The sequence below is a fragment of the Mastacembelus armatus genome, chromosome 2 (assembly GCF_900324485.2).
Source record: "Mastacembelus armatus chromosome 2, fMasArm1.2, whole genome shotgun sequence".
NCBI lineage: Eukaryota > Metazoa > Chordata > Actinopteri > Synbranchiformes > Mastacembelidae > Mastacembelus > Mastacembelus armatus.
Genome location: NC_046634.1, coordinates 4360569 through 4382998, shown reverse-complemented (window position 1 = coordinate 4382998; position 22430 = coordinate 4360569). Strand labels below are relative to the sequence as shown.

The window sequence follows — 22430 nt, the reverse complement described above, 5'->3', positions numbered from 1 at the left end:
TTTTGTTGGTTCTGGGGGCAGTGATCTCTGGGTAGTGAGGTTTTTTTTATTATTTCTGTTTGTTAGTTTCATAGCCACCACCATATTTCTCAGCTTTAATGTTTTCTTTATATTATATCCTGTGTATGTTATGTTCTCTTTCTTTATAGAGAACTATGTTATTATACTCCATCCATGTGACACCTGTTTCATTGAGAACATCGAATGAAAGTGTGTTTGCAAATACCACTCATCCAGGTTTTTTAAGTCATGTTAAAAAAAAGGAGAAAGTAAATTTTGTTCCTTTTATGTGCCATGTTTGAATGAACCTCAGTTTGTGACTTAAATACCCCACGTGTGTCACTGTACAGTAATGGTGAGTGACTGCTGCCCTTTTCGTCCTCTATCCAGCCCTTGTGTGTGTGTGCATGTGTACTTGCCTTCTCAGCGCAGCATGTGCAGTACATTTGTGTCTTTGTATCTTTTTTTAAATTTTGTGTTTATAGTTCATGTCCATTTTTTTTTTTTTTTTAAATGTACCTTTTTCCAGGTAACTGGTTGAAGCGTTCCTCTCTGTCTGGACTCACTGACGGTGTTGAAGACCTGCTGGACATCAGCTCAGTGGATCGACTCTCCTTCATACGGCAGAGTTCAAAGGTCAGGGCGGGTTCAACACTACCATAGCACTATCTCAGAGTGGATAAACACTCATAGATAAGGCTGCAGCTAACACTGAGGACATGTCCTTGGTGTTTTGTTTTTTTTATTCAACTTGTGCTTTTTTTGCTTTCTGCTAAAGAAAGAAGTTCTGCGTGTCTCTGCCTATTATAGTGCCATGTCTATCTGTGTGTGTCCTAGGTGAAGTTCACTAGTGCAGTGAAGTTGTCAGAAGGGGGAGCTGCAGGGCCAGAGTACGGCCGGGATGAGGAAGAGAATTTCTTCAAGCGGCTTGGTAAATGGAGGTCTGGCAGGAGGAATCCATCCAAGCTTCACCACACAGAAGAGAAAGATGGTAGACCTCCCCCACCTCAGGGTGCTCCTCGTCCACCCACACCCCATCGTCCTTTGTCCAGCTCTCTCTCTCTTTCTGTCCGTGCAGTGCTGTGTCTTGCGTTTTGAGTCTAGGTCTATCTTCGTCCGCCAGTTTTTCTTACACTATAGCAGGATTGGTGCCTGCTGCACTCTGAATGTATTATTTTCAACCCATCAAAATGTCTATATAGAAAAATACGCTTTGTGTGTAAGAATGATTGGCGTGATTTTGCTAAACAGGCTGCAACAAACGTCCAAAATGTTCATGTAAAACAATGCAGTGATGGTACTTTGAAGCAAGTCTATGGAACATTTAACAGAAGAAAAAAAGCATCATCTTCTTAGACTGAATGCCAGAATACATTCATAGATAATCCCATTACGCTAAGTTCAGCACACTCTTGGTTTTTGCTGCTTCAGTCTTACTTGGTCTGGTGGCTGTTGTTAACTGGTGCTAGCAGATATCAGATGCCTTTTTCTGCACAGGAAGGAGTTTGCTCACTCTGACTCTTCTCTACTGTTGCACTGCAGCATGTTACCAGTGCATGAATTAAAAGTTTATTCCTGCTGACAGTTGTATTCCATTTGCTTTCAGTCACACTGGTTAATGATGATGTCTTTAAGTCAAATTACTCAAGAGAACCATGGGGAATTAAGGTAACTGAATGTCCCATGACCCGGTAATTACCACTAGTGGCCACACAGCTGTAAATATAAACCTACAAATGTGAGTCAACAAGGACCTCCAGCTCACATTTTGGACCAGGACATGTTTTCAGGTTAAGATTCAAGCCAAAAGTACCACCAGTGCAGTGTTGACTCACATGACATGTACATACTACATTTTATAGGTAGTTAAAAAGACTGCAAGGCAACACAGATATGCTGTAAGTCTAGTGTCTTAATTGGAAATATATTAACACTCGAAATGACAATGACAATTTTTTTTTTTGTCATCCAAAGCCAAATTTTAGTGGTGTGCACCCAAGTTGATCACCCTTTCCAGATTTTGGCATTACAGTGAAAAAGTAAAAAAGTCATTTTCATCTGCAACTGTGTGTTGTTTTACCAACTCTACCTTCCCCAACTATGCATGTAGTAACTCCTTCCTCTTTCTTTCACCTAATGGCAGAAAGAGAGGATTGGTGGCGTCTCATTTTTCTGAAACCATCTTTCTGCCTTGGAGCACATTTCTGTGCTACTTCGAGCATGACGCTGTCAGCGCTCTCTCGTCTCTTCTGTGGTGATGTCTGGTGGTATTTTCCAATGCCTGAGTTTGAGTAAAGTGATAAAACAAATGGTCCACATACAGCTTTCTTCTGTGCGGCTGTGGTTACACTTGCCATTTCTTTGTGATTGCTAATGGTTAAGATTTTTAGCATAAAGAATGCATTGTGTAAGAGACCTGGAAATGGAACATCAGATCCACATCTATATGTGCGTCTAGATTTTTTCACCACTAACTAATTGTTTTTTGTCTTTGATGGAACACAGTAAAAGTAGAATTGAAAATCCAAGTGTCACCACAGTCGATGGCTGTGTGTCCATCTCTCACTCAGTTTCATTTGTCAGTGGCTCTTTGGTGCTTTTTGTTAAATGTCCTTGATGGTGATGTTGCTCCATGTAATGTGTAAACATAATATTCAGTGCTGACATGGAAGAAACAATTAAACACCTGTTTTTAAAACAGATCCTTTCACATGTTGTGTTGTACTCTACTCCTTTCCACTTCATTTTCTCCTCCAGGCCCTCATGGTTTTCAGGAGCGTCTGGCAGCTAGTCAGGAGGCCATGAAGAACAAGAACGTAGTTAACTTGGGCGCCATTCGGCAGGGTATGAAGCGATTCCAGTTCCTCCTGAACTGCTGTGAGCCGGGCACCATACCTGACGCCTCCATCCTTGCAGCTGCTCTGGATCTGGTCTGTTTGATTTTGAGCACAATGCATCAGTGATAAAATGTCCACCTTGGGCTGTTTTATTCACACAAAAGCCACCACTTTATGTCCCTGACATTAAAATTGTTTCATACTTTCTCTTACTCTCTTACTTTTTAGGAAGCTCCAGTTGTGGCCCGGGCCTCGCTCTTCCTTGAATGCGCCCGTTTTGTCCACCGCTGTAACCGTGGAAACTGGCCTGAGTGGATGAAGGGCCACCACGTCAATATCACAAAAAAAGGGCTATCCAGGGGCCGATCACCTATTGTGGGCAACAAAAGAAACCAGAAACTCCAGTGGAACGCTGCCAAGCATTTCTGCCAGTGGGGAGATGTGAGTTACACCTTTCACGGCCTGTTTAAGGTGACACACATGCTAAGGCTTCATTAACTGTGAGCATGCATCTTTGTGTTTAATGTGTTCAGGCAATTGGAACAAGACTCAGCGAACTGTGCCACTCTGACAGTGAGAGCCCTGCAAACATCTTGGGTTACATTTATGATGAAGAGACCAAACGGAGGATGAGAAAAGAGGATGAGGAAGAGGACTATTTAGATGACAGTGAGTCAGAAGATGTTTAATGCCTGACGAGCACGTCTTTGGATATGGTTTTATGAAATGGTACTTTTATAGAAGTATCTATACTGTCTTTAACATTTTTGATTCTTACCAGTGAATGTTTTTACATTAGGTATTGGCACAGTGGTGGTCCTGGGTTTATGTGCACTTTAGGATTCTGTACATTTTTACTTTGCATTAGTCTGTTCAGTTTCTGGAATTGAATAGTAATAGTAATATTTTTCAAGATGTTGTAAACACAGTGTGACAAAAACATTTTAATGTTCATAACACATTTCTTTTTTTTTTTTGTATTTCATAAAGACACAGTCAATCCCACAAAATGTGGCTGCCCCTTTGCTCTGAAGATGGCTGCCTGCCAGCTGCTGTTGGAAATCACCACTTTTCTAAGAGAGACCTTTCCTTGCTTACCTCGACCACGCACTGAAAATCTTGTGGTCAGTATCAGATCTTGTGTACAAAAATATTCAACCACTGATGATTTTTTTTTAAAAAACCAAAACAGATTAACATGTAAAAAGGCATTTGAGGTCAATGTCAGTAGAAACTGATGGCACCAACATAAACAGAATAGGAATAGAATAAATATTTGAATGAAAAATATGCACTAATAGATTTTCTGGACATAGTGCTGATGATGTTCACATGTTGGCTGTAGGACCTGGACAGCTGCCGCTTGCGTTTGGACCCAGAACACGGTCGCCATCGCTACGAGAGGAAGATCAGCTTCGCAGGCATCCTTGATGACGAAGACGGCAATGATTCACTGAACAGCAGCAGCCACACTCTGAAGTCTGACACCACCTGTGATGATAAAAAGGCCCAGGAGGCCCAAGGTGAGATCTGGTGTCTCATACAGCCTGTGTCATTTAGTTTATTATGACCATGTTTGCTTACTATCCCTTGATAATTGTAGATAATCTGTCCCCGCTACGCACATCTCCAGCACCCATCCGTAAGATTCGTGTCGGAGGCTCTCGGCTTCTTCAGATCAAAGGGGCTCGCAGCTTTCGTGTAAAAAAGGGTGGCTCCCTGTCCTCCATACGACGGGCGGGGAGCCTCAAGAGCACCAAACTGTCCCGGCAGGACTCTGAGTCTGAGAACGACGAAGGGCTGCTGTCACAAACACACAGCAGAGACACTGTGACTGACATAGGTAATGAAACTCATGTTGGGAATAATACTCAGGTTGCATCAACCAGTGCCATTTCTAATTCATTTGGCTAGAAATGCATACATATATGTTACATTGTCAGTGTAAGAGCCAAGAGGGTGTTTTTCTACCACTGGAAATCAGAACTGAATTTTATGATAGCACACTGTTTGACATCCTTTCATACTGTGTGTACAGAACAACCAAAGTTGTCGGAACAGACAATTTGCAGTTTTCATGGAATAAGGAATGTAATTTTTGAGACACATTTGGTGTAATGTCCCTTTTTTGCATCGTTATTGCCAGATTAGCACAATGTGTCAGATTAAGTTTGTATATGTGCCTTTAATAATAAATAGTAAATCTGCTTTGATTCCACACTGGTAAGAGATTATTGTTTCCTGCTGTAGGTAGTCCCTTCAGCACCAGTGAACCCAGCATAGAGCCAGAGGGCCAGAGCACAGGAGGAGCAGAGGATAACTACCACCGCAACATGTCGTGGCTCCATGTATGTCTGCCAATCAGTGCGTACCGTATGTGTGTATAAGGTGCTTCTGTGTTGCTTCTTTCACGCCGACTCTCTTCATCCATCTCGACACAGATTATGATCCTGCTGTGCAACCAGCAGAGTTTCATCTGTACTCATATAGACTTTTGCCACCCACGCTGCTACCAGCACCACAGCCGTTCCTGTGCTCGCCTGGTCCGTGCCATTAAACTTGTGTACGGTGAGACAGTAGACAGCCTGAGAGAGGACAGCACCTCCTCTGGTAACATTGGGGCCCGGGCTAAGAAGAATAAAGAGGTGGGCTCCATATACTATCCAGTTGTTTTTAAATGGTACAATAAATTCATTGAAGTTTCATTATAGTGCATTTTATCAAAATCTCTGTGCCTTTAGTGTTCTGACAAGTCTTGCCTGAGGACCCCATCCATGAAGAGAAGACCCACCGACTCCAACACAGAAGGGAAGAAAGATATGGGCATGCTCAAATACATCCGCAACCAGGTGAGTTGTTTTTTAGTGTTTAGTTGTCATTGCTACTGTTAGATTTTCAAACACTGTTGAACAACTGAGACAAGCACAACCAGGATCATTATGTCCTCTATGTGATGCACCATTGCAAAAAATAAAGGACATAAATGAAAATAAAATTATTAGTCAATCTTCTGTTGTGATTTGAGGTTTTTTCCAGACTTGAGCGGCATTGTTAGCAAAAATCACAATTCTAAGTGTTTTCTGGTATTTGTGTAGCTTGTGTGAATAACTGCAGGTGCCTGTTTTTAAATGCAATTACATTGCATTTTAGCAGGATTTTGTAGATGTTGTTGCTTTATAGCATAAAATTGACAAGGACATTGTTATTCCGTATCAAACAAAGCTGAAATGTTCAATGTCGAGGTGTGCTATACGGTGCAGGCCACCTGTGGACCACCTATGAAAATAAATCTGCAATAGATAGTAAAATGAATAAGTCACAAAATATTACTTTAAGGAGCATTTTTCATGCTTTTTGTGCTTTGACACATATTTACCTTTAAAGCATTTATACACTTTGCTGCGTTTCCTTCAGGTGATGAGTTTGTCGCCAGCTCCTCTTTCTCTGCTGATCAAGGCAGCTCCCATATTGACGGACGACATGTATGGAGACATCCAGCCTGCAGCCTGGGAGCTTTTGCTCAGTGTGGATGAACATATGGCAGCTGCTGCTGGTGAGTCAGGCTGTGCAGCACTACTGAATCTGTAGGTTGTTTCGTCCTTCACAGTATATAGAAATGTCAGCTAATGATATTCACATAGTGTGTAAAAAATTCTGACCTTGATATTCATATGCTTAATATGCTTATAATATATAATATAATATGCTTATAATCACACTTTTTTCTTTCTTCTTTTGTGCTTTGCCCTTCATTACTTGTTTGACATCCTTTCTTCTCTCACTTTCTGTGAATCACTCTTTTGCCCTGAGCCATACTTTACCTTTCTCTTTCCTGTCCTTGCCACCTTTGCTTCTTCTCCTTTCATGTCCCTTTCACTTTTTATTTTCATCTCTTTTCTTTTTATTCTTCCCTCTGACTCCCCTCCAGCTGCCATGTTCCTTCTCTGCGCAGTGAAGGTCCCTGACGCCGTGACCGAAATGATGATGGCAGAGTTCCAGCACCAGGAGGCCTGCCAGCGCATCAATTCCATCCTAAAGTTTTACACGCTGTGGCGTTTCCGCTACCAGGTGTGGCCTCGCATGGAGGAGGGAGCCCAGCAGATCTTTAAGGTGCATTATAGTAATGAGGTTTTGTTTTCACTTTGTCCCACTAAATAATATTAATAATTGGCCTTTCCGTGTGGTAGCTGAGATTAGCTGCTGTAAGTTAGAACTTATTGTCTTACAAAACTAGACCCCTTTGACCGGATTTGTACCATGTTTGTTTATTGTTTCAGATCCCTCCACCCAGCATCAACTTCACTCTGCCTTCTCCTATACTGGGCATGCCCTGTGTCCCCATATTCGACCCCCCCTGGGTGCCCCAGAACACTGGCAGTGTCCAAGACCCAATTAATGAAGACCAGTCTGTAAGTCTCTCTGTTTATATGCGTTGTGTAGTTATTTACATTGTGCATTTAATAATGAAAATATTCACTAATAATAGAAAATGATTAATTTGTTAATAATGTTACATTAAGTGCATCAGTAATACTGACCTTTTAAAGTACTATTATTATTATTATTATTGCTCCTGTGGATGTGACACAAAAAGTGACATGAGTTGGTTAGTCAGGTAGCTTTAAATTCAATGTAAACTGGAAATCTGTCAGGGTTCATTCACCAAAACTGCCAAAACAGAATAATCTTTTATCATGTAACATGTAAATGTGGCTACATACCACATTTATAGAAACACACATTGGTGTTTAAGTCCCACTAGCCGTCTCCCTGTAAGCTTTCATCTAGGACTGGTATGCTGTCATAGGGAGTTTATTAGCCCACTGATTGACCATTAGCTCAAAGCAGTGCTGAGCAGAGTCAGTAACTTGGCTGTTAAGTTCTGCTTCTAATATTTCAATTCTAAATGTCACTAGTTTAATTCAAATCTCCTGTCAACACATTTTGGCAAAACTGAGTATAAGTAAGGAAAGATTTTTGTGACCTTGTCCGTTTAATCCACAATCTGTGAATATTTGTCGGTTTTTATTAGTGGCCAGCTTTTTTTGAAAGTTATTTGCCTTGAGTCCTGTTACAGTGCACTTTTGACTGCTTTAAATACATCTGTTTTTGCATTGCAAGTGTAATGTGGGCAGGTGCACCAAGAAATCTGCTGGCTTGAGAAAAACATGAAACATGTCATACTTTTTGAGGTTGTAATAGTAAATCTAAGTGGTAAAACAGATTTCTTGGTGTTTCCTTTTACTTTTTTGTCATTTCTGTTAAACGCATGATTATCAGAAAATTGTGTTATAGATTTTGCTGATGACCTGCAAGCACATGCTCTATAATTTGTCTATTGACTGTCTTTGTTTTTAGTTTCCCACATTAATTCAGTCAGTCCATACAATAGTAAGTTGGTATTTCTGTCCAGATGTTTGTGCTGATGCATCTTGTTACCTCGGATCATTGATGACAAGAGAGAAAATTGTCACTGTTAGTTTTAGTCCATTGGGAGATTTTCATCATGGATCAGAAGCTGGGGCAGTTTCATGAGTCCCATCAGATAGTTGCATCTTGGCCAGTGCTATGCAAAAAAAAAGTATTCTGGTACTTGCTCCAGTTGTAACAAAGACAATAAATAACAGCATGCATCAGACATTCAGACACTGTTGTGCGGTTGATGCATGGTCATTGGATGAGAATGACTTTGCTGTGTTTTTGTATCATGCATTCGGCCTATATGGATATGATTGTGTATGAGCACTTGTGTGAATGCTGTGAGATATTTACTGCACACAAGATACAGTAAATTCTTCAAATTCCAGTCTGAATATTCTTGTGTCACAATTTGTCCTGACTGAAATTGTTCCAATTCAACACTTCAAGTGTCCATCATGATGCTCAGGATGGTATAGAGCATAGCATTAACGTGCTGGAGGAGAGTTACTGTATTAATGTGTTGTCCGGTCATTTTATGTCACAAAATGCTCCTTAGATGTAACGTAGTGTAGAATAGCTTTGCCTTCACATTTCTAAAACTATTCATGGTTTTCCTCATTCTGAATCTTCTGAGTGTGACAACTGTTGTTTTGTCTCTGTGATCACCCCCCACCCCAGAAATCCTTCTCAGCACGCGCTGTGTCACGCTCCCACCAGCGAGCCGAGCACATTCTGAAAAACCTGCAGCAGGAAGAAGAAAAGCGGCGTCTGGGCCGCGAGGCCAGCATCATCACAGCCATACCCGTGGCTCAGGAGGCCTGCTACGAGCCCACCTGCAGCCCACCGACCGAGCAGGAGGAAGAAGGTGGTGCAACCAGGCACACAAGCACATATTGTACTGATGTCTGGGAATTGGCAAGTTGCTCTGTACCCTGATAGCATGTTTTTGTTCTTGTATCTGCAATGGTCATGTATGACATTGATCAGCAGAAGAAGTGGTGAACCTGGCATCACGCCGTCTGTCTGTCAGCCCGTCCTGCGCCTCCAGTAACTCCCACAGGAACTATTCTTTCCGTCGAGGCTCTGTGTGGTCTGTCCGCTCATTGGCCAGCGCTGAAGGTATGAAAAGGATATCTGACAATGATAATGTTTTTCTCTGAAGTATTTTATTTACTCAAATGTTTTTCACTAAAGTATTTTTACTCAAATGTTTTTCTCTGAAGTATTTTATTTACTCAAATGTTTTTCACTGAAGTATTTTATTTACTCAAATGTTTTTCTCTGAAGTATTTTATTTACTCAAATGTTTTTCACTGAAGTATTTTATTTACTCAAATGTTTTTCTCTGAAGTATTTTATTTACTCAAATGTTTTTCTCTGAAGTATTTTATTTACTCAAATGTTTTTCACTGAAGTATTTTATTTACTCAAATGTTTTTCTCTGAAGTATTTTATTTACTCAAATGTTTTTCTCTGAAGTATTTTATTTACTTAAATGTTTTTCACTGAAGTATTTTATTTACTCAAATGTTTTTCTCTGAAGTATTTTATTTACTCAAATGTTTTTCACTAAAGTATTTTTACTCAAATGTTTTTCTCTGAAGTATTTTATTTACTCAAATGTTTTTCACTAAAGTATTTTATTTACTCAAATGTTTTTCACTGAAGTATTTTATTTACTCAAATGTTTTTCACTGAAGTATTTTATTTACTCAAATGTTTTTCACTGAAGTATTTTATTTACTCAAATGTTTTTCTCTGAAGTATTTTATTTACTCAAATGTTTTTCACTGAAGTATTTTATTTACTCAAATGTTTTTCAGAAGTATTTTATTTACTCAAATGTTTTTCAGAAGTATTTTATTTACTCAAATGTTTTTCAGAAGTATTTTATTTACTCAAATGTTTTTCAGAAGTATTTTATTTGCTCAAACATAATGAGTTTTTTTGTTGATTTTTATTTTTTTGTCAGATGAAGAGAACACAACAGAACACACTCCGACTCACCACATGCTACAGCCACCCCAGGCTGTTTTCCCAGCATGCATCTGTGCTGCGGTCCTACCAATAGTGCACCTCATGGAGGACGGGGAGGTTCGAGAGGACGGCGTGGCTGGTAGGTGTTTTGTGTTTGTGTTTAGAGTGAGTGTGGAAATAAATGACAAAATGTTTCAGACACTGTTTTTCAAATGTTTGTGATTGGTTTGCTTGTGTAATGGTAATGTAGTCAGTCCTGTTGGAAAACTAAATGCTTTGTCATGAAAATTTCACTTTTTTGGTGTGTTTGGTGTGTCTATTTGCTCACTTACGTATTTGTCAAATATTTGTCATTTCTTTAGTGAGCGCTGTTGCCCAACAAATCCTCTGGAACTGCCTGATTGAAGATCCGGCCCTAGTTCTCCGCCACTTCCTGGAAAAACTAACTGTGAGCAACAGACAGGTAAGCGAACATCTAAAGAAAACACAGCTTCAGATCCAATGAATCAGAATCTGAGGTTAAGTGCAGCACCTAAAAGCACAAACTGTATTGTGGAATGACTTATGCTCCTCGCATTGTCAGGATGAGCTGATGTACATGCTGAGGAAGCTCCTGCTCAACATTGGAGACCTGCCGGCACAGACTTCTCATATCCTCTTCAACTACCTGGTGAAGCAACAAAAACATCACTTTTATTCTTTTTTGCCCTTTAAACTTTAAACTTAATCATCAATTCTCTTAATTAAATCTCACTCTCTCAGGTGGGATTGATCATGTATTTTGTGCGGACGCCATGTGAATGGGGTATGGATGCCATCTCGGCCACGCTGACCTTCCTGTGGGAGGTGGTCGGCTACGTGGAGGGGCTTTTCTTTAAGGACCTCAAACAAACCATGAAGAAGGAGCAGTGTGAGGTCAAATTGCTGGTCACAGCATCCATGCCAGGTGAACGTACTATTACTGCTGGACAATAATGATGTTTATGAAAGTACTACAGATTGTTATGATGCACCTAATGGTACTCCTAACACATTGCACTTCTTACATGTTAAAATGAATAAAATAAATGTATTTTAATGTTTAATTCAACTCTGCAAGATATTTCTCGAAAATGTCACAACATCCAGGTATCAGTTAGTATCACATTGCACATAAAAACAGATGAAATTCACCCAAGAGCTTCAGGATTTGCAAATTATAAATGAGCATTAACATATTTTATAGTTGCTGATTTTGCTGCTGTCATGTTAAACCCAAGTCTTAGACAAAACTTTCAAAAATGTGTTTTTTTCAAAAAGGTTTGTTTTCAATTAATTGAATATGCCACCGAAACTCCAGATCTCATCTACCTTGATGAGAGAACTAGTGGTAAATTTAATTAAAACAGACAGAAAAAAACAGAAATAGATGTTTTTTAAAATTGATTCAGGAACCAAGACACTGGTGGTGCACGGGCAGAACGAATGTGACATCCCAACACAGCTCCCCGTCCATGAAGACACTCAGTTTGAAGCTCTGTTGAAGGTAATAACACTAAAGTGGCCTCTACTGGACAGTCATTTAGGATTTAGTAATGTGGAGCAGAAAAACCTTTCAGCATTTTACTTAGACTGAAATTATAGTGGCTGAGAATAAACTAAATACCAAAATGTAAATGTAGGGTCAGCTAATGTTTTCTGTTTCTGATCAGGAGTGCCTTGAATTCTTCAACATCCCTGAAGCCAGATCAGCACATTACTTCCTCATGGACAAACGCTGGAACCTTATTCATTATAGCAAGGTAGACACCTTGTTTTGAACTGCTGTTTAAAAGGATTTTAATTGTTTAAGAAAGTAACAGCCATCAGTTTTTCACTCTTATGCCTATTTCATGAAAAGTTCAGATTTTTTTTTATTGTCTTTTATTGGACTTGTACAAAATCCCTCAGGAGGTTAGCTGGTGTGACTGTAAAAAGGAGTTGTTTGCTCCTGGTAATATTGTGGCAGTATTAAAACATTTTGCGTTTGACATTTCTATGTTCCACCTGCAGACGTACGTAAGAGACATCTACCCCTTCCGGAGGTCAGTGTCTCCTCAACTCAACTTGGTCCACATGCTGCCCGAGAAAGGACAGGAGCTCATCCAGAAACAGGTGTAAAATTTGACAATTCAAGTTGTGAAATATTGGTCTGAGTTATGGTTATAGCTGGTAGAAACACAAAACAAAACAGGGTCGTGAAATGGTAAAACATGGTTGGATGGTGGTTTTTTTTCACGTTTTTTTTTTCCCTCTTATTCTGTTTCTATTTTGTTGTGTTTCTAGGTGTTTTCTCGCAAACTAGAGGAGGTCGGTCGGGTCCTCTTCCTCATTTCTCTAACTCAACACATGCCAGCCGTGCACAAGCAATCCCATGTTTCTCTACTCCAGGAAGACCTCCTGCGCCTGCCGTCCTTCCCACGAACTGCCATCGACGCAGAATTCTCCCTGTTCAACGAACCGCAGGGTGAGACAGATTTCAACCACACAGTTTATACACTTGAATCTGTTAAGGATAGTGTATGATGAAGTTGTACCTCCACCAGGGAAGGAGCTGTTTGGCTTGGACACCCTGCACAAGGTGCTATGGATCAAGCTGCTGGAAGAAATGTTTCTGGGCATGCCCAGTGAATATCCGTGGGGCGACGAGATGATGCTGTTCCTCAATGTCTTCAACGGGGCGCTGCTGCTGCACCCGGAAGACAGCTCCCTCCTCAGGCAGTACACAGCCACTGCCATCAACACTGCTGTTCACTTTAATCACCTCTTCTCATTGAGTGGTTACCAGTGGATCCTGCCAACTATGTTGCAGGTACAGATACATGTAGCCAATGTCTAGTTAATTCCTAACGAAATGAGATAACTGAGATAAAATGAAAAATACTGTACTTGCACTATACTGTACATTTAGCTTTCACTGACCCATCCCATCATGGCCACTCTACGAAATGCGACTGAACACGGCAGATCCAAACCAATCCCCAATAACACACACACCCCCCCCCCCCCCCCCCCCCCCCCCCACACACACACACACACACACACACACTGTCATTTCACCAGCTGTTACTCCACTTACTTGCTACATTCCCCTCATCAATACCTGCAGTACTACATGCTTACTTCCTATATACCTCATTCTGCTATTCACTGCTGGTACATACTTTATTATTCTTACATTATATTACTTCATTTTATTTTAGACCTTTTTTGTGTTTATCGTCTTTGATTTGCTATGTATTTGCTTTGTCCTGTTATTTCCTTATATTCTGGTCTTCCATGTTACATTTAGAAAACTAACACTGAGACACTTTTTTTTTTGGACAGGTTTACGCTGATTATGAAAGCAACCCTTTACTGAGGCAGGGTATTGAGTTTTGCTGCCGGCAGTTTTACATTCTCCACCGCAAACCCTTCATCCTGCAGCTGTTTGCGAGTGTGGCACCGCTGTTGGAATTCACAGTAAGGCTTTGGTCAATTGCTATGTAAAGTTTTTGCTTCCTCACATCACACATACCTTGTGTTTGGTATTTCTGGCTGCCTGCACTTTGTGAACTCACTTTAGGTCAAATCCATGTCCTTTTCCAGACCAGTACTAGTACAGGTCTGTCTAAAGGGGTGTCAGCTCAGTGCCTGTTTGACCTGCTGGTCTCTCTTGAGGGAGAGACTCATGATGCCCTGGATGCTCTGGAGCTGGTCAAGGCAGAGAAACCTCTAAGATCTTTAGGTAAACTGTCAGCTACCATAACACGCATTCTGTGGTCTTTTGTTGGAAAACTGCCAGAGGTCGATGGAGCACTTGAATTTCACTATTTAAATGTGAAGGTCACTCTTGTGCAAAGACATGTTGGGAAACTGCAATGCTAGATTAAAAAGAAAAATCTTCAAAGCCTAGACGTAAGCCATTATACTTAGCAGTATACTTTTTTTCAGATTTCTGTTATGGTAATGAGGATTTGGCCTTTTCTATCAGCGAGGCTATCAAACTGTGTGTCACTGTGGTCGCTTATGCTCCCGAATCATTCAGGAGGTATGAAAACACGCTCAGCTTCAGCTTCTTCCCTGTTCCACATCTACAGCTTTTCTACAACAGTCCTATTCTGTTCTTGATATTCGTGCGTCTCTCCAGTCTCCAGATGCTGATGGTGCTGGAGGCCTTGGTCCCTTGCTACCTGCAGAAGCTGAAGAGCAACACAGTTACAATGGAGTCGGCCTCGGCCGCCAGAGATGAGATCGCAGCCATCGCTGCTCTCGCGACATCACTGCAGGCCTTGCTCTACAGCTCCGAGGCCCTGACAAGGTGTGATTCTTAGCAGCGATAATGCAAACCAAGGACACAACAAAGCAAGTCTGGAAGTGTGCACATGTATAAGGTGCCACCCTCCCCCCAGTTTTCCTAATTTTATCCATATGTCCTCCACAGGCCCATGACAGCCCCTCAGATATCCCGCTGTGATCAGGGCCATAAGGGAGGCACCACAGCCAACCACACAATGTCAGGAGGGGTGAACACCAGGTCAGGACCATAAAATATGTGGTTGTGAGAGATGATCAAATTCACACTGTCGGTTTCACAATAGATTTTGGAGTCTGAAAAGCAGATGGTCTGTTTGTTTTCTCAGGGACAATCTCCACCTGATGGAGGAGGGTCAGGGCATGCCAAGAGAGGAGCTGGATGAGCGCATCGCCAGGGAGGAGTTCCGCCGCCCACGGGAGTCTCTGTTAAACATCTGCACTGAGTTTTATAAACACTGCGGACCACGTCTCAAAATCCTGCAGAATGTTGCCGGGGAGCCCCGGGTCACCGCTCTAGAGCTGCTGGACATCAAGTCCCACATGAGGTGATGAGATTTATATAATTTGGCACTATACAAATAAATAAATTCAATTAAAAGATAATGAAAGACAATGAAATAAAAATGAAAATAGGAAAAAATGAGTAAATATGTAAAAAAAAAAAAATAATTACTTAAATACCAGTACATTACTGATGCTGTTGGACAATAAGGGCTATTGGCAACATAAATAAGGAAACTGTGAAAAAATTGTATAAAATATACAATATATAAACGCAGACAGGAGCAATGAAATATTATCTGGCAGGAACAAAATAGAGTACAGATAACAGAGAGGGTGGCGAGCACGAGTATGCTACATGAAGAAAACCATACAATCAGGTGGGATGATGAGGAAAGTGGGATCAGGTGTGCGTGTGGGTGGAGAAGGCTAGGAGAAAGGGTATGTTTGGTAGACAGATGGATTGTGACAAGGAATAAGAGGAAAAAACTGTGATTGTGAAAATAACACTACTTTCTGTGTTTCCCAGGCTGGCAGAAATCGCCCACGCCCTGCTGAAACTGGCACCCTATGACACCCTAACGATGGAGAGCCGAGGGCTGCGGCGCTACATCACGGAGATGTTACCCATCACAGACTGGTCGTCTGAGGCCGTCCGTCCTGCCCTCATCCTCATCCTTAAGAGGCTGGACCGCATGTTCAACAAAATCCACAAGATGCCCACGCTCAGGTGCGCTCGCACACAGGCATTATGCACCAGGTCTGTTGAATACAATCCCACTTTTTTCTCCGTGTCCCTGTGAGTGTATCGTGCCGTACAGGTGCAGTGGTGTATACAATAGTTAGATGGCTTCTTGGCATCGCTGCCTTTGCTGCTGATGTACCGTAAGTGCTTGTGTGGTGTGTGTTTGCGCAGCTGTTTGTGAGGCAAGTTACTTGAGGAGGACATGTGTAGTAATGAAAGCTCCCTGGCGGTGTTCCCTCTAAGCCAGGGGTGTCCAGTCTTTCTAAGATGATGCAGATTTTAATATCAGACGAATGTTACCGCTGCACCGTCTCAGTCCTAATGGACTTAAAAGCCTTAGCAAAAAAGAGTCAGGAAATCCTGACAACAGTCAGCAATGCAGTACAAAAAATGTCAAACCATGGTAAGAAAAAAAAATCATAACATGCAAACATCACTCCTCTTTTATGAGATGAGAAGGATTCGGCTGATTGAGGGAACACCGGTGTGATCGCACCACAATCTGTTGCTGTGGTGCTGAGTTGGCCATGTCTGTGAGCTTTGCGGTATTTGTTGTTGTCAGTACAGCCTTTGTTACAGCCACAGAGGGGGTAGTAATTATTTGGGAGGACATGTTTATAGAGTGATATGACTGTGTTTTTGTGTTTTAGTCTTTCAGAAATTCATATAAATGTGCTTTTAATGTGGTGGTGGTGTATGGTGTGTGCTCTCCAGGAGACAGGTGGAGTGGGAGGCAGCCAGCAGCCTGATCGAGGGGATCTGCCTGACCCTGCAGCGACAGCCAATCATCTCCTTCCTCCCACACCTTCGATCATTGATCAACGTCTGCGTCAACCTGGTAAGGAAAAAAAGAGGACACAGACTTATCAGGTTTGGATTGGATTTTTAGCTTTTATTTTTGTGCATTGTCAGGTGATGGGTGTGGTTGGACCGTCCAGTGTGGCAGACGGCTTACCTCTGCTGCACCTCAGCCCATACCTTTCTCCTCCATTGCCCTTCAGCACAGCAGTGGTGCGGCTGGTGGCCCTGCAGATCCAGGTAGACTTCAATTACACTCATCTGACTTCATCAAAACTGTGTTCCTAAATAATATGTTCCATACGCCCACTATCAGGGCTAACTTCTGTTTCCTCCTTTTCCACCATCCTAGGCCTTAAAGGATGATTTCCCTCTCAGTCATGTGATCTCACCTTTCACCAATCAGGAGAGGCGTGAGGGGATGCTGCTCAACCTGCTCATTCCCTTTGTATTGACAGTGGGGTCTGGAAGCAAAGGTACAGACTTTTTTCTGATTTGAGGCAGTTCATGAATAGTTTTTATGAAATCAATTTGGATGGTATCTAAGATGCATCGTATCTAACTTATATTGGCATTTTGTCAAGATTTATTTATTCACATGAAGTTTATTTCTGGTCTAGTGGCAGCATGCGGTCTTTTAAGTGTTCTGTTTCTGGTCTGGACTGTTATTGCTGGTTACCTTGTAAACAGATTTGAAATCTTAGGGACGATCTAGTATAAACACGTCTGTTCACCTACCGTATAATGAAACTATGTTGTAAAATCAATGACTTTGATCCGTGCAGGTTGTTCCTCCATAAAATCACATTGTCGATCCCACAGTAGGTCTTTATAGAGACACTCTGTGATTGAAATGGCCAAAAAGAAATAGCAGATCGGCTGTACCTGGGCGTCTGTGGTGTTTTCTTTGCAGACAGCCCCCACCTGGAGCAGCCCGAGATCTTCCTGCTGCTGCAGACAGTCATCAATATCCTTTTGCCTCCTCGGATCATCTCCACCTCTCGCACCAAAAACTTCATGCTGGATGCTTCCCCAGCTCACTGCTCCACCCCCGGCGACACAGGGAAGGATCTGCGCAGAGAAGGTTTAGCCGAGTCCACCAGTCAGGCTGCATATCTGGGTATGAACGAGAAATGACATCAGCTGATGGCTTTTCTTGTTCCCACCACTTTCTCTTCTAATCCTCTTGCCTTTTTTCTTCCCTGTCCAGCTCTGAAGGTGGTGCTGGTTTGCTTCGAGCGCTCGTTAGGGAACCAGTGGTACCGCTTGAGCCTGCAGGTAAAAGAGATGGCTCTGCGGAAGGTGGGCGGCCTGGCCTTCTGGGACTTCATTGACTTCATTGTCCGAACCCGCATCCCTATCTTTGTCCTACTGAGACCATTCATACAGTGCAAGGTAAAGGAGTCAAATATCGACGTTAGAACCTGTTAATCGACAGGTTCTAACATCACCATAAATGCAGCAATCCTCGGGCCGGTCTCAGAAATGTCATGCGTTTTGCAGTTGTTGACTCAGCCTGCCGACTCCCAGGAAGAGATTACGGCCCGTCACCACATCGCCGACCAGCTGGAGCGACGCTTCATCCCACGGCCTCTCTGCAAGAGCTCCCTGTTTGCAGAGTTCAACAATGAACTGAAGATCCTTAAGGAGGCTGTGCACAGCGGCTCTGGTCAGACATTTGCTCCAAAAATAAAAAACTTACTGAATATACTGAATTACAATTCGTGTTTATTTTCCATTTTACCTTCCACCACCCAACAGCTTACCAGGGCAAAACATCTATCAGCACAGTGGGCACCTCTACGTCAGCATATCGCCTCAGTTTGGCCACGATGTCACGCTCCAACACAGGCACCGGCACAGTTTGGGAGCAGGACAGCCAACCGTCACGACAGCCCTCCCAGGACACGCTCAGTCGCACTGACGAGGACGACGAAGAGAGTCAGTATCCTTCCCCGTTTTATTTGCCGTTTCTTTTGGTCCATATTCTATTGGAACAGAACTCACTGCCCTCGATCCTCCTGTGTCTAGATGACTCTATGAGCATTCCCAGTGTGGTGAGCGAGCACGAGGCCTTCCTGCCAAGGGTGACATCACAGCGCCGTTTCTCGAGCCACGCCACCGGCTCAGCAGCCTCGCACCCTGAGGCCCCCCGCGCCACAATGTTGCCGAGTCACAGGTAATATTAGTCAACACTTTTTCAAATGTTTTCTTCAGTAATTCACAAACAATTTATGAAACAATGTTTTGATATGATGGCCTGGATCTGTTTGTTCTATAGTTGATGATTTTGTACCTGGTGTTCAGGCAGAGCCTGAAGTGGAGCCAGAGGTTTCACACAAAGTATGAAATGCGATCATACAAAGATATGTAGCCTGACAGTTATAAGTGTTGATCGTGGTGCGAGAATATTAGTTTTTCTTTCTTGAAATGTTAACGTACAATTCTGATCTTGACTTGTTTATGGAATATGTACAATTAATATTTTGAAAAGGATCAAGCAGCTGTATCCCACAGCCACAGACATTTTTTCTGTGTATTTCTCTGTTGATTTATAGTGTTTTTTTGTTTGTTTGTTTTTTACATAGACAGTAATAATAGTGGAATGTGAAAAATATGCTGCAATTTTGCTAGCTGAGATCAGAGGGATGGCTTCCTACCCTCATAAGAAAGGTGCTCAGCGTGGTGACGCATCTCGACGACACGCCCTAAACTCCCGTTCTCCCCCTTCGCCCCCCTTTTTACAGTGAACCCAATGTGCTAGATGAGTCCCAGGGCCTTCTGCAGGAGGGTAACCTCTCTAGGTACAGTGGCCCTCTCTCTCTCTGTGTCCCGTCGGTGCGTTCTTGCATCTGTTTGCCAGGGGGAGGGGCATCACCTCGGGACGGCCTATTATTTCAGGCCGCCTCGCCGTCGATCACTCATCCGCATCCAAATCGCCTTGGCCCGTCACACCTCCCCCACCCTCTCACTTTCCTGTCTATCTCTTTCTGTGTGGGTCCAATGTGATTGTCTCTGTCCCACCAACCCCCACCCTCCCACTTCCTTTTGAGCACTGACCCTCATCGTCTCAGCTCATCTGCTGTGCTATCTAACCAGCCCCCTTCCTAAAAATCTAAAGAGGGCCCTTCAGCCCCAGGGCCAGGGAGCTCTGTCTCTTCTTCTGTGTTAGCTGTGAGTCTTTACAGTTGATGTGCCATCACCAAAGTCAGCCTCTCTCCCATAGTGTTTCATACTGTTTACGTGTCTCTCAGGCTTCTCGCTAATCAAATTGGGCGTCCTACTGTGGATACCAATCTGTAGGGACAAGGGGGAACTGGGTTGGCAACCATAATGATACTTTTGTTGTATTTTTTTTTTTTTTTGGTCCTGTTTTATGAAATTGAGAAATGGATGTCAAATCTGTCTAACCCCTATCCTACACACTTCAAAAGGAATGAAGGGGGGATTTAAAAAACTAGACACCTCCAGTTATTAGTACAAAAGTTTCTTTTCTCTGCGTTGCTACTCCAGCCCCTACTGTCCCCTGTTGTGTTTTCGGTGTATGAATCATGGCAACCTGCCCCGACCGGGCATCTTGTAGCAGAGTGTTTGTGTTGTGTATGGGTATATGTTGAAGTTAAATGTCGTCAATAGGCAGAGCTGGGGATGCGGTGGCCTTGTGGTTCCTTCGCCGCTACGTATTTCTGCATCTTTGCGTTTGTGTCCATCTCTGTGATTGAACCAGGGTGGCCAGCGTGCAGAGCGAACCGGGCCAGCAGAACCTCCTGATACAACCTCCATTAGGAAGAAAGCGTGGCCTCAGACAGGTGAGACGCCATCATCGTCCGTCATCTTTTATACAAGCACAAACACGCATACATGCATTGAGGATAATATGGTGGATTTATAGATGTATCATGGTCATCGAGCAAGTGCAAAGGCTTTGGAATAATTGTGTTTGTGTAAACGTGGTAGTGTGGAAACAATTCTCTATACCTAGTTGCTGTTACTTGTGCGTTCTCTGCAGATACGACGCCCCCTGCTGTCGATTCCAAAGAATGAACCACGAGGTCGATCTGGAGCGAGGCTTTCCACAACCCGCAGGAGCATCCAGCCCAAAAACAAACCACTGGGTAACAACCTTCACATGTGTCTGAGAGTTAGCGACAGTAAGGATCGGTGAAAATCTGAAACGATTTAGTTTTACATTTTAAAAAGGGATGAGGCTACACTTATCCCACACTTCAGATCGAGCGCACAGGCCAAAGGTGGACTGATAAAAATTGATATTTAGTGTCTGTGTGCAGATTTGAACTGACCTGCTTCACCCCTCCACAACCTTTGTGTTTGTTCCTATGCTGTTTGTTGTATCACCTGTCTTCAAACTGACTCTTCTCACTCTGTTCTGTCTCATGCCCTGTTTCGAAAAAAAGAAACTTTATTGGACTGTGAAGGTGAGACACAATCCTTACCTTTCCTCTCAACCCTGCAACGGTCCACCCCTTTTATCTGCAACCACACCCGATAAGGCGCTCTGCATGTCTGTCTTGCATCCCCTCCTAGTCCTTGCCTAGCCCTCCTGTCCCATCCCCGCCTCCATTCTCTTTGGTGGTGCTGATGTGTTAACGAGTTGCGAGATGACGCTGTCATCTCTGTTTTGACCACTCGTGCATGTGTGCCCACAGCGCACGGAGACCAAAAGAGGTCCGTGACCTTTACAGAGAATCAAGCCCAGCAGGCGTCCGCGGGGGAGGGCAAGCCCCTGACTGCCAGCGTCGCGGCCCCTTCAAAGTCTCCCACGCCGGAGGTCACGTCCACTCCCACAGTCAGCGCCGACCTCCACGGCCCTGCAAACAAGCAGGTAGGAGACAATATAAGGGGTACGCTCACTTGAATTTGATGCATTTTCCAGTATCTTAAACCTGTTAATATGGAGACGAAAAGCACTCATGAAAAAATGTAAATCTTTAGTTGGATAACTACAGACAATATGCAGTGTGATCCATTGACACTATTTTCTTTAAACAAACTGAACAAGGAACAGGAGAAGAGAGAACAGTGGGGCCTCCTCAGCAGCCTCTCCCCTCCACCCTCCATCTCCAGGCCCTCCACTCCAACACCCCCATCCGGGACGTGCTCCCCGCTGCCTCTTTCCCGAACCTGCTCCCCTGTCCCTTTATCCCGCACCTCCTCCCCTCTCCCTCCACCGCTCCCGGTGCTGGGTACTGCGCCCGCCCCGGGCCCTCCGCCACCACCAGCGCTGCCGTCGACCCCGCTTCTTCCTCCACCTCCTCCGGGGCCATCCAGGATCAGAGAAAGCCCCGGGGACGAGGACACAGCGGCACTCCTTCCACGCAGTGACGCCCTGCTGCGGTTCAGCGAGGACGATGGCACAGAGAATCCCCTTCTTGCCCCCCTGCTGTCTTCTCCCTCACCCCGCAGGACACCCCTGCCCCTCTCCCCTGTTGACCTGGACCTGGATGAGTCCCATGTATGATGAGGCGACAGGTAGATTGATTCTCTAGCTATTCTATTCTCAGGCAATGACCTGAATGTATAACAGTTTATTTTTCTGTTATGTTATGTCATCAGTGGTGTTAATGATGACATAAATAAAGATCAGACATTATCAAGTGATTAATATATTGAAGTTAAACATATGTATAGTGAGAGTAGAGTATATACATCTAAGAAGAAGATGCAAAGTTTATTATATGATATACATGTAGTGTATATTGTATACATTATATACAACAGTCTGGAGATTAGTCATCCAAAGAATGGATTTTTATAAGAAAATATAAGATTTAATTATCGATAATCAAATCAATCAGTATTAATTAAAGTTTATTGTA

At 43.0% G+C, this 22430-nt stretch overlaps 1 protein-coding gene across 1 annotated transcript in view; it reads left to right on the top strand.

The window, feature by feature from the left end:
• Positions 1–22072, top strand: part of unc80 (unc-80 homolog (C. elegans)) — a 38418-nt gene extending 16346 nt beyond the window's left edge. Inside the window, exons 21-67 of the mRNA XM_026302102.1 lie at positions 530–636; positions 838–991; positions 2758–2930; positions 3066–3278; positions 3371–3506; positions 3828–3961; positions 4183–4360; positions 4471–4680; positions 5088–5185; positions 5279–5482; positions 5579–5686; positions 6252–6390; positions 6766–6947; positions 7115–7246; positions 8196–8228; positions 8937–9123; positions 9246–9377; positions 10231–10374; positions 10598–10698; positions 10819–10905; positions 10998–11181; positions 11666–11760; positions 11927–12016; positions 12267–12368; positions 12540–12720; positions 12800–13065; positions 13581–13715; positions 13842–13980; positions 14187–14283; positions 14383–14553; positions 14677–14769; positions 14876–15094; positions 15580–15810; positions 16510–16633; positions 16708–16833; positions 16946–17069; positions 17507–17713; positions 17804–17988; positions 18097–18262; positions 18355–18534; positions 18625–18772; positions 19341–19397; positions 20321–20402; positions 20603–20708; positions 21009–21029; positions 21261–21436; positions 21572–22072. Coding sequence (XP_026157887.1) covers positions 530–636; positions 838–991; positions 2758–2930; positions 3066–3278; positions 3371–3506; positions 3828–3961; positions 4183–4360; positions 4471–4680; positions 5088–5185; positions 5279–5482; positions 5579–5686; positions 6252–6390; positions 6766–6947; positions 7115–7246; positions 8196–8228; positions 8937–9123; positions 9246–9377; positions 10231–10374; positions 10598–10698; positions 10819–10905; positions 10998–11181; positions 11666–11760; positions 11927–12016; positions 12267–12368; positions 12540–12720; positions 12800–13065; positions 13581–13715; positions 13842–13980; positions 14187–14283; positions 14383–14553; positions 14677–14769; positions 14876–15094; positions 15580–15810; positions 16510–16633; positions 16708–16833; positions 16946–17069; positions 17507–17713; positions 17804–17988; positions 18097–18262; positions 18355–18534; positions 18625–18772; positions 19341–19397; positions 20321–20402; positions 20603–20708; positions 21009–21029; positions 21261–21436; positions 21572–22072 — 7058 coding nt within the window. The remainder of the gene's footprint in view (positions 1–529; positions 637–837; positions 992–2757; positions 2931–3065; positions 3279–3370; positions 3507–3827; positions 3962–4182; positions 4361–4470; positions 4681–5087; positions 5186–5278; positions 5483–5578; positions 5687–6251; positions 6391–6765; positions 6948–7114; positions 7247–8195; positions 8229–8936; positions 9124–9245; positions 9378–10230; positions 10375–10597; positions 10699–10818; positions 10906–10997; positions 11182–11665; positions 11761–11926; positions 12017–12266; positions 12369–12539; positions 12721–12799; positions 13066–13580; positions 13716–13841; positions 13981–14186; positions 14284–14382; positions 14554–14676; positions 14770–14875; positions 15095–15579; positions 15811–16509; positions 16634–16707; positions 16834–16945; positions 17070–17506; positions 17714–17803; positions 17989–18096; positions 18263–18354; positions 18535–18624; positions 18773–19340; positions 19398–20320; positions 20403–20602; positions 20709–21008; positions 21030–21260; positions 21437–21571) is intronic.
• Positions 22073–22430: the final 358 nt, after the last annotated feature.